General features: G+C 34.4%; 2 protein-coding genes across 2 annotated transcripts; both read left to right on the top strand.

Moving 5' to 3' along the window:
- The first annotated feature begins 203 nt into the window (after nt 1-203).
- On the top strand, nt 204-844 carry LOC116662726 (keratin-associated protein 21-1-like). Its single transcript, XM_032476832.1, has one exon. The coding sequence runs from the start codon at nt 277-279 to the stop codon at nt 529-531; it is 255 nt and encodes an 84-aa protein (XP_032332723.1). The 5' UTR covers nt 204-276; the 3' UTR covers nt 532-844.
- A 4,812-nt stretch (nt 845-5,656) lies between these two features.
- LOC102505903 (keratin-associated protein 21-1-like) lies at nt 5,657-6,365 on the top strand. Its single transcript, XM_014561593.2, has one exon. It carries the CDS (start codon nt 5,800-5,802, stop codon nt 6,040-6,042), a length of 243 nt encoding a protein of 80 aa, XP_014417079.2. The 5' UTR covers nt 5,657-5,799; the 3' UTR covers nt 6,043-6,365.
- The last annotated feature ends 4,171 nt before the right edge of the window (nt 6,366-10,536 follow it).

Below are 10,536 nucleotides of genomic sequence, written 5' to 3'. Positions count from 1 at the left end.
GATTCTACTGAACAATTCTTAGGCAGAACAAACTTAAATGATGCTCTTTAAATAAAAACTGGTGTCTCCAAAATAATGAGCTGTTTTAAGTAAACCATTATTGTCAACCATGACTGGCACATGATGGTTGCTCACATATTTGTTGTCTAAGTCAGCGAATGGATGGTATGTCTGTCAATTATTGACAGTATATAAAGGTCCCAGGGAAATAGAACATAGACACCCATTTGAGAAACCTCCTCTTGCAACCCACCGGAATTCACTTCCCTTGACAACATGTGTTGCAACTACTACGGCAACTACTGTGGCTATGGCTGTGGAAACAGCTATGGCTGTGGATTTAGCCCTTATTATGGCTGTGGTTATGGAACTGGATATGGCTGTGGATATGGCTCCTGCTATGGCTGTGGATGTGGAACTGGATATGGCTGTGGATATGGTTCCTGCTGTGGCTGTGGATATGGCTCTGGCTCTGGCTACTGCAGCTACAGGCCAGTTTGCTATAGGATGTGTTATTCTTCTTGCTGCTAGACCATCACTATCCAAGCCCCATTTGCTTCTGAAACAACACATTTATAGATAAGGCTGATTCAAGGATCTATAACCCATGGTTGCTATGTTCGAGAAATTATATGCCTGAGAGAGGCTTTGACCTCTAACTACCCATTTTTTGATTGGCATCTTTGTGGCTGGAGGCCCCGTGATATCATCTGACTATTTTCCAAAAGTTATCTTCTATGCACTCAAGTTCTGATTCTCTGCTATGACTGTATTGATGATCCCAGCATTTTATAGTTGGGGAAATCACTTATTGTCAATAAAAATAGTTTGTTGTTTCTAATAATTCTCTGTGTAATTGCTTGTGAATTAATCTTTTTTTTAAGTGTTATGAACTCTCTTGAAGATCAGGCTCACATGTTGCCTGAATGTTGAATTCTTCCTTGACATAATATAAGCATATTTTCCTTATATTTGCATCAGGAAAAATGTCTTCTCCATTTCTCATACCTCATATGCTCAGACACTCACATACTCAGGAACAAATCTCACAATTTATCAGAATGGTGCTTTGCAAATCCCATTGTATCTAGGATGGAGCTGGAGGGGAAAGAGAAGGTGGAATGACATCTATTCAGGAGGTCATGACAAGGGAGGACCAGCAACCTTACCGGATTCATGGAATATAAGAGGTAGTTTCCAGAATTAATGAGAAATTACAAGTAGACATAGGTGTTAAACACTTGAGAATAAAGAACTAAGGAAAAAATGAGTTAGGATAAAAATATTCTATCATATTATCTGCTTTAGATAAAATTACGGATTTTTTTTTGCATAAACTGAGGTAAGGAAATTGATTTCAGTCACTTAATTGACAAATATTTTTGAGAGGTTCTTATCCTAGACATTGAAGACACAAAAGCAAAATCATGAGGAAGTTTCCTGCTCTCACAGTGTTTAAATTCTAGTAGATGAAGATAAAAAATAGTAAAAATAATGGAGATACATTCTGTCAGACATTTGCTGTGGAGGGATTACAACAGCTTAATGGGAAAGAGCTGAAGATTAAAGTGTTAGAGGAATAGTTCAGGGAGGTATTTTGAAGTTGTGACAAATGAGCTGATGCCAGTTGCAAAGAAAGACTAGGAAGGACAGAAGCAAGTGTAAAGGGGGAAGAGAAGTTCACTCAGTTTTGGAAGAATATAATTTCATTTATTAGGCATATATGATATAATTTATATATCCAGAAAAGGATCTTCACAAATGAGCTCTTCACATACCTTGACAATCTGAAATGTTGTGACTTTCTTAGTAAAAGAGCAGTTGATACATTCAGCTTTAGAAAAATGAGATAATGGTGGTAATACATCCAAATATCTTACAGCCTATGAGGGACACACAAGTGTTTGAATTAATTCACCTGTTTTTTAACTGATGAAATGTTGACTGAGTACAAATTATGCACCAAGCACTGTTCTCTGTGCTGGTTATTCAGTGATGCACAAGACAGATAATTGTTTCTGTTACTATGCATTGATATCTAGAGGTTTGAATGGAAAGATATTAAAAGTAATGCAGTAAAGATAGAAGAATTTTCCATATGATTTCATTCATATGCTAAATCTAAAAAAAGAAAAAAAAGCAGAACTCTAATGAACTCATCTGAAAAACAGAAACAGACTCTCAGACATCGTAAACAATCTTTTAGTTACTGGCGGGGGCTGGGAGCAGGTATGAAGGGATAAATTTGGGAGTTTGAAATTTGCAAATGTTAGCCACTATATATAAAAGTAGATAAAATTCCAAGTTTCTTCTGTATAGAATAGGGAATTATATTGAATATATTGTAATAACCTTTATGGAAAAAGAATATGAAAAAGAATATACGTATGTAGATGCATGATGGGCCATTGTGCTGTGCAGCAGATTTGACACATTCTAACTGAATATACTTCAATTAAAAAAAAAAAAAGTAATGCAGTAAAAACAGAAGACTTTCAATAACTCAGGGTTATTGTAGCCAGAAAGTGTGTGTTGGCAGCGGAACTGAAAGTAAAATGGCTAATTCCAGAGAATTTGTGCAGTAAAGTTGATAATTTTGACTTTCAAAGAGGACAGAAAAGGAAAGAAACTGAAGAATAATAAAATTTGTGATGGACGTATATTTCCTTTATGCCTATTTTTAAAGATTAAATATAGCAGAGTGATCAGATTATACCAGAGAACAATGTCAGAAAAGTAAAAAGATTTATCACCTAAAAGAAAATTGCCTAATAATTAATGTTCTCAGAAAATGAAATTGGCTGCTTTGTGAAAATTCCTGTTGAAGGCACTCCATAAATTACTGGATCATAACTTATTACTGTTGTCACAATATGAGTGTCCAGTAGAATGAATTATCTTCCCAGTTTATACTCCTTTTCAACTTGGATTTCAGAATTGTTACTGTAAAAAGTCACTTCATTTTAATAAGAAATAAAAAAGAGGAGAAAGAACAAGTGATATGACAGACATGCAAAAAACCATAAGAGAGTACTGTGAATAGTTATATGCCAACAAATTAGACAACCTATAAGAAATAGACAAGTTTCTAGAAACATACAAAATTCCAAGACTCTGTCAGGAAAAAACAGACAATTTGAGCAGACTGATCACCAGAAGTGAAATTGAATCTGTTATTTGAAAAACTCCCAGCAAACGAAAGTCCAGGACTAGAAGGCTTCATGGGGATTCTACCCAATGTATTAATAAGAACTTACCCTTCTCAAACCATTCCAAAAAGTTGAAGATGAGAGAGCACTCCTAAATTCATTCTATAAGGCCACAATTATACCTCAACCAGACAAAGACACTAAAAAAAAAAAAAAAAAAAGGAAGAAAAGAATAGGCCATTATCTTTTATGAGTATAGATACAAAAATCCTCAACAAAGCATTAACAAACCAAATTCAACAAAACAAAAAATGATCATACAATGTGAACAAGTTGAATTTATTCCAGGATCACAAAGATGGTTTAATGTATGCAGATCTATCAATGTATACACCACATTAACAAAAAGGACAAAAATCACATGATCACCTGAAAAGATGCAGAAAAAACATTTGAAAAAATTCAACATCCATTCATCATATAAACTCTCATCAAAGTGGATAAGAGGGAAAATCGCTCAACATAAAAAGGCTGTTTATGACAAACCCACAGCCAATATAATATTCAATGATAAAGTCGAAAGCTTTCCTGCTAAATTCGGGGATAAGATAAAGATGCTCTGTCTCACCATGTCTATTTAATATAGAACTGGAAGTCCTAGCCACAGAAGTCAGACAATCAAAATATATTAAAAAAAAAAAAACAACTCCAAAATGGACAGGAAAAGGTAACACTGTCACTATGTGCAGAAGACATGGTACTTTATGTAGAGAACTCCAGTGTCCACCCAAAAACCATTAGAACTAACAAATGAACTCAGTAGGCTGCGTGACACAAAATTAACATGCAGAAATCTATTGTGTTTCTATACACTAATAATGACACATGAAGAAATGTTGGTGAAAATAAAAAATACCATTTAAATCACATAAAAAATACACCCAGGAATAAATTTAGACAAGGAGGTGAAAGACCTATAATCTGAAAATTATAAAATTTTATGAAGGAAAGTGAAAATAATATAAAGAAATGGAAAGATATCCAGCAGCCTTGGATTGGAAGAATTAATATAATTGAAATGGCCATGCTACCCAAAGAAATCTACAGATTTAGTGTAATCCCTATCAAATTACTCATAACATTTTTCACAGCACTAGAACAAATAATCTTAAAATTCACAGAACTAGAACAAAGAATCCTAAAATAATCCTAATATTCATAGAAAAATAATCCTAGGACAAAAAAGGACCCTCATTTGATAAATCACTCTTCAGAAAAAATGGAAAAACCAAGAGGAATAACCCTCCTAGACTTCAGACTATACTACAAAGCAACAGTAATCAACACATCATAATATTGGCACAAACACACACAATGGAATATTACTCAGCCATAAAAATGAAATATTGCCAATTGTAGCAAAATGGTTGAACCCAGAGAATATTATGCTCTGTGAATCAAGTCAGACAGAGAAATAACCCAAAGACAAACAGCATATGATATCACTTATATGAGGAATTTGAAAATATAAAATAAAGGTATATGCAAAACAGAAACAGACTCATAGACACAGAAAACAAACTTGTGGTTACCAAAGGGGATAGAGATGGGGGGAGAGACAAATTAGGGCCATGGGATTAACAGACATCAAGTTCTAAAATAGATAAGCAATAAGAATACACCATATAGTGTGATGTCTTGTAATAACCTATAATATAGTCTTCAAAAATACTGAATCACTAAGCTGTACACCTGAAACTAACACAATATTGATAATCAATTTTACTTGAATGAAAGAAAAACATATTTTGGAGTCTGCCTGATTCTGAACATGGTGATATAAGTAAAACCTATACAAGTAAGATAAGCAAAACATCTCCCAAATCAAACCAACTAACAAACAAAACAACTACACTTTTTTGACTATATGTTGGTGATGGAAAGGTCAAGTGTGTGTTTTGAGGGAGAAGATAGTGTATGTTTGGATTTAGACATCTCTAGATTGAGAAGGCATAGCTATAAATCCAGATTTCTATTCTTAGCACTACTCACATTTGGGGCCAGATTTTTTTTCCCTTATTGGGGATTGTTTCATGCTCTGTAGAATTAGCGGCATCTTTGGTTTCTATACAAGATGCCATAGGTATCTGGCATAGTAGGTATCTGGGTGAGAGAAGCCTGGCAAGAAGTTTCAATGATTCAAGAAAGGAGAAAGGAATATTTCTCTTCCTACAGGCAGAGGCAGATGATTTAGGAAAGGTGAGAGACAAAAAGGGCCAGATTTTTCTACACATTCCCCAAAAGCTTTTACTATAAGATATATGTTAAATAATAGAATGTTTTGAAAATGGGTGTCAGTTTTGGGGTACATGATTCTACTGAGACAATTTAGCAACAAAAACAATTAAAATGATGCTCTCTAAATAAAACTGGAATCTCCAAAATAATGAGCTATTTAAGCAAAGCATTATTGAATGTCAACTGTGACTGGCACATGATGGTTGCTTACATATTTGTTGTCTAAGTCAGGGAATGAATGGTATGTCTGTCAATTACTGACAGTATATAAAGGTCCCAGGGAAATAGAAGACACACACACACTTGAGAAACTTCCTCTTGCAACCCACCTGAATTCACATCCCTTGACAACATGTGTTGCAACTACTATGGCAACTCCTGTGGCTATGGCTGTGGAAACAGCTATGGCTGTGGATTTAGCCCCTATTATGGCTGCGGTTATGGTACCGGATATGGCTGTGGATACGGCTGTGGATATGGCTCCCGCTATGGCTGTGGATATGGAACTGGATATGGCTGTGGGTACGGCTCTGGCTTTGGCTACTGCAGCTACAGGCCAGTTTGCTATAGGACGTGTTATTCTTCTTGCTGCTAGAACATCACAATCCAAGCACCATTTGATTCTGTAATTACGCATCTGAAGGCAATGATGATTCAAGGATCTATAACCCACAATTGCTATGCCTAGGAAATTACATGCCTGACAGAAGCTTTGACCTCCAATTTCTCATTTTTCGATTGGCATCTTTGTGGCTTGAGGCTGCATGATAACATCTGATAATGTTCTAAAAATTATCCTCTACTCCCTCATTCTCTGACTCTGTTATGACTGTATTGATGATCCTAACATTTTATAGTTTGGGAAATCACCTATTCTCAATAAAAATGGTTCATTGTTTCTAATAATTCTCTGTGTAATTGCTTGAGAATTAGTATTTTTTTTGAGGTATTATGGACTCTCTTGAATATTGGGTTGACATGTTGCCTGAACCTTGAATTTTTTCCTTGACATAATATAAGCATATTTTTCTTACATTTGTATCAGAAAAAATGTCTTCGTCATGCATTTCTCATACCCCACATGCTCAGACACTCACATACTCAAGCACAAATCTCACTATATATCAGAATGGTGCTTTGCAAACCTCATTGTATTTGGGATGGAGCTGGAGGGGAACAAAATGGTGGGATGACATATTCAGGGAGTCACAATAAAGTCCCTGGTAGAGAAGAGGGGGCCAGCAAGCTTAAAGGAGTCATGGAATATAAGAGGTAGTTTCCAGAATTAATGAGAAATTACAAGTAGACATAGGTGTTAAACACTTGAGAATAAAGAACTAAGGAAAAAATGAGTTAGGATAAAAATATTCTATCATATTATCTGCTTTAGATAAAATTACGGATTTTTTTTTTGCATAAACTGAGGTAAGGAAATTGATTTCAGTCACTTAATTGACAAATATTTTTGAGAGGTTCTTATCCTAGACATTGAAGACACAAAAGCAAAATCATGAGGAAGTTTCCTGCTCTCACAGTGTTTAAATTCTAGTAGATGAAGATAAAAAATAGTAAAAATAATGGAGATACATTCTGTCAGACATTTGCTGTGGAGGGATTACAACAGCTTAATGGGAAAGAGCTGAAGATTAAAGTGTTAGAGGAATAGTTCAGGGAGGTATTTTGAAGTTGTGACAAATGAGCTGATGTCAGTTGCAAAGAAAGACTAGGAAGGACAGAAGCAAGTGTAAAGGGGGAAGAGAAGTTCACTCAGTTTTGGAAGAATATAATTTCATTTATTAGGCATGTATGATATAATTTATATATCCAGAAAAGGATCTTCACAAATGAGCTCTTCACATACCTTGACAATCTGAAATGTTGTGACTTTCTTAGTAAAAGAGCAGTTGATACATTCAGCTTTAGAAAAATGAGATAATGGTGGTAATACATCCAAATATCTTACAGCCTATGAGGGACACACAAGTGTTTGAATTAATTCACCTGTTTTTTAACTGATGAAATGTTGACTGAGTACAAATTATGCACCAGGCACTGTTCTCTGTGCTGGTTATTCAGTGATGCACAGCATAGACATTGTCTCTGTTGCTATGCATCAATATCCAGAGGTTTGAATGGAAAGGTATTAGAAGTAATGCACTAAAGATAAGAAACTTTTCAATAATTCAGGGGTATTTTGGCAAGAAAGGATGTGTTGGCACTACTGAAAGTAAAGTGGCTAATTTCAGAGAATTTGTGCATTAAAATTGATAATTTTGACTTTCAAAGAGGATGGAAAATAATAGAAACTGAAGAATAATAAAAATTGAGATGGACATATATTTTCTTTATCCTATTTTTAGAGATTATACATGGTAGAGTGATCATATTATACCAATGACCAATATCGGAAAAATAAAAAGATTCATCACCCAAAAGAAAATTGCCTAATAATTAATGTTCTCAGAAAATGAAATTGGCAGCTTCGTGAAAATTCCTGTTGAAGGCACGCCATAAATTACTGGATCATAACTTATTATTGTTGTCACAATGTGAGTGTCCTGTAGAAGGAATCATCTTCCCAGTTTGTACTCTTTTCCAACTTGGATTTTATGGTTGTTACTGTGAAAAAGTCACTTCATTTTGATAAGAAATGCAAGAGGATGCATAACAGGTGACATTACAGGCACACAAAAAAGTATAAGAGAATACTGTAAATAGTTATATGCCAACAAATTCTACAACTGAAAAAGAGAATAGTTTCTAGAAACATACAGAATGCCAAGATAGAGTTAAGAAGAAACAAGCAATTTGAACAGACTTCTCACTAGAAGTGAAATTGAATCTGCAATTCGAAAAACTCCTAGCAAACATAAGTTCAGGACTAGAGAACTTCAATGGAATTCTACCAAACTTAGAAAGAAGAACTGATACTCATCCTTTTCAAATTATTCCAAAAAACTGCAGATGAGAGAACACTCCCAAATTCATTCTACAAGGCCACAATTACCCTGATATCTAAATCAAACAAAGGCACTAAAAAAAAAATGGCCATTATCTTTTATGAGTATAGATGCAGAAATCCTCAACAAAGTATTAACAAACCAAATTCAACAAATGAAGAAAGGATCATACACCATGATCTCATTGAATTTATTCCAGGGTTACAAGAATGGCTAATGAATGCAAATCAATCATTGTGATATAGTACACAACAAAAAGAAGGACAAAAACCACATGATCATCTGATTAGATGCAGAAAAAACATTTGAAAAAATTCAGCATCCATTCATGATAAAAACTCTCATCAAAATGGGTATAGAGGGAAAATAGCTCAACATAAAAAGGCTGTTTATGACAAACCCACAGCCAACATAGTACTCAAAGGTAAAAAGCTGAAAGCTTTCTTCTAAATTTGGCAACAAGACAAGGATGCTCAGTCTCACCATGTCTACTTAACATAGAATTGGAAGTCCTAGCCACAACAATAGACAAACAAAAAAATTTTAAAAAATCCAATTTGGAAACGAAAAGGTAACACTGTCACTATGTGCAGATGACATGGTACTTTATATAGAAAACTCCAGTGTCCACCCCAAAACCATTAGAACTAACAAATGAATTCAGTAGGTTACATGGTACAGGATTAATACGCTGAAATCTATTGTGTTTCTACACACTAATAACAAAACATGAGGAAGAGAATATAAAGCAAAAAATCTCACTTAAAATCACATCAACAAAACCCATCCAGGAATAAACTTAAACAAGGAGGTGAAAAACCTATAGCCTGAAAATTATAAAACTTTGATGAATGAGATCAAAAATAATATAAAGAAATGGAAAGATATCCAGTGGCCTTGGATTGGAAGAATTAATATTCTTAAAATGGCCATACTACCCAAAGAAATCTACAGATTTAATGCCATCTCTATCAAACTACTCATAACATTTTTCACAGAACTAGAAGAAATAATCTTAAAATTAACAGAACTAGAACACAGAATCCCTAAATAATCCTAATAATATAGTCCTAGAACAACAAAAGACCCTCATTTGCCAAAGCACACTTCAAAAAAATGGACAAGCTGAAGGACTATTCCTCCCAGACTTCAGAGTATACTGCAAAACTACAGAAATCAACACAGCATGGTATTAGCACAAAGTAAAACACATATATCAGTAGAACAGAATACAGAGCTCAGAAAACCCACACAGCTATGGCCAATTAATCTATGACAAAGAAGGAAAGAATATACAATGGACAAAAGACAGTCCCTTCAATCAGTGGTGCTAGGAAAACTGGATAGCCACATGTAAAACAATGAGATTAAAATATTCCCTCATACCATATACAGCATAAACTCAAAATAGGTTAAAAACCTAAATGTAAAACGTGAAAAAATAAACCTCTTTGAAGAAAACACAGGCAGAACATTCTTTGTCATAAATTGTGGCAATATTTATTTGACTCTATCTCCCAAGGCAAAAGAAATAAAAGCAAAAACAAACTACTGGTACATAATTACACTTAAAAGCTATTGCACAGCAAAGGAAGTAGCTAATAAGATGAAAAGACAACATACAGAATGGGAGAAAATATTTGCAGATGATGTGATTGACAAGGTGTTAATCTAAATTATATAAACAGCACATACAACTTAATATATATAAAAAAGAGCAACTCAATCAAAAAATGAGTAGAATATCTAAATAGATATTTTTCCAAAGGAGACATAGAGGTGGCTATAAGGCACAAAAAGAGTGCTCAACATACCCCATTAGTAGAGAAATACAAACCAAAACAATAATGAGACATCACCTGTCAGAATGGCTATCATCCAAAATCTACAAATAGCAAATGTTGGAGGGAATGAGGAGAGAAGTACACTGTTGGTAGGAATGTAAATTGGTGCAATCACTGTGGAAACAGTATGGAGTTTCCTTAAAAAACTAAGACTACCATATGATCCAGCAGTTCCACTTCTGCATATATATTTAGAAAAATAAAAACATCAATTTGAAAATATACATGCACCCCAATGTTCATAGTAGCACTGTTTACAATATCCAACACATGAAAGCAACTCAA

Source organism: Camelus ferus, chromosome 1 (assembly GCF_009834535.1).
Source record: "Camelus ferus isolate YT-003-E chromosome 1, BCGSAC_Cfer_1.0, whole genome shotgun sequence".
In the NCBI taxonomy this organism is placed as follows: Eukaryota; Metazoa; Chordata; class Mammalia; order Artiodactyla; family Camelidae; genus Camelus; species Camelus ferus.
The sequence above is the reverse complement of the archived record's forward strand: the minus strand, read 5'-3'. Positions and strand labels throughout refer to the sequence as shown.

Coding starts and splice junctions, on each gene's coding strand:
- LOC116662726 (XM_032476832.1), top strand. CDS start 277: ATGTGTTGCAACTACTACGGCAACTACTGTGGCTATGGCTGTGGAAAC.
- LOC102505903 (XM_014561593.2), top strand. CDS start 5,800: ATGTGTTGCAACTACTATGGCAACTCCTGTGGCTATGGCTGTGGAAAC.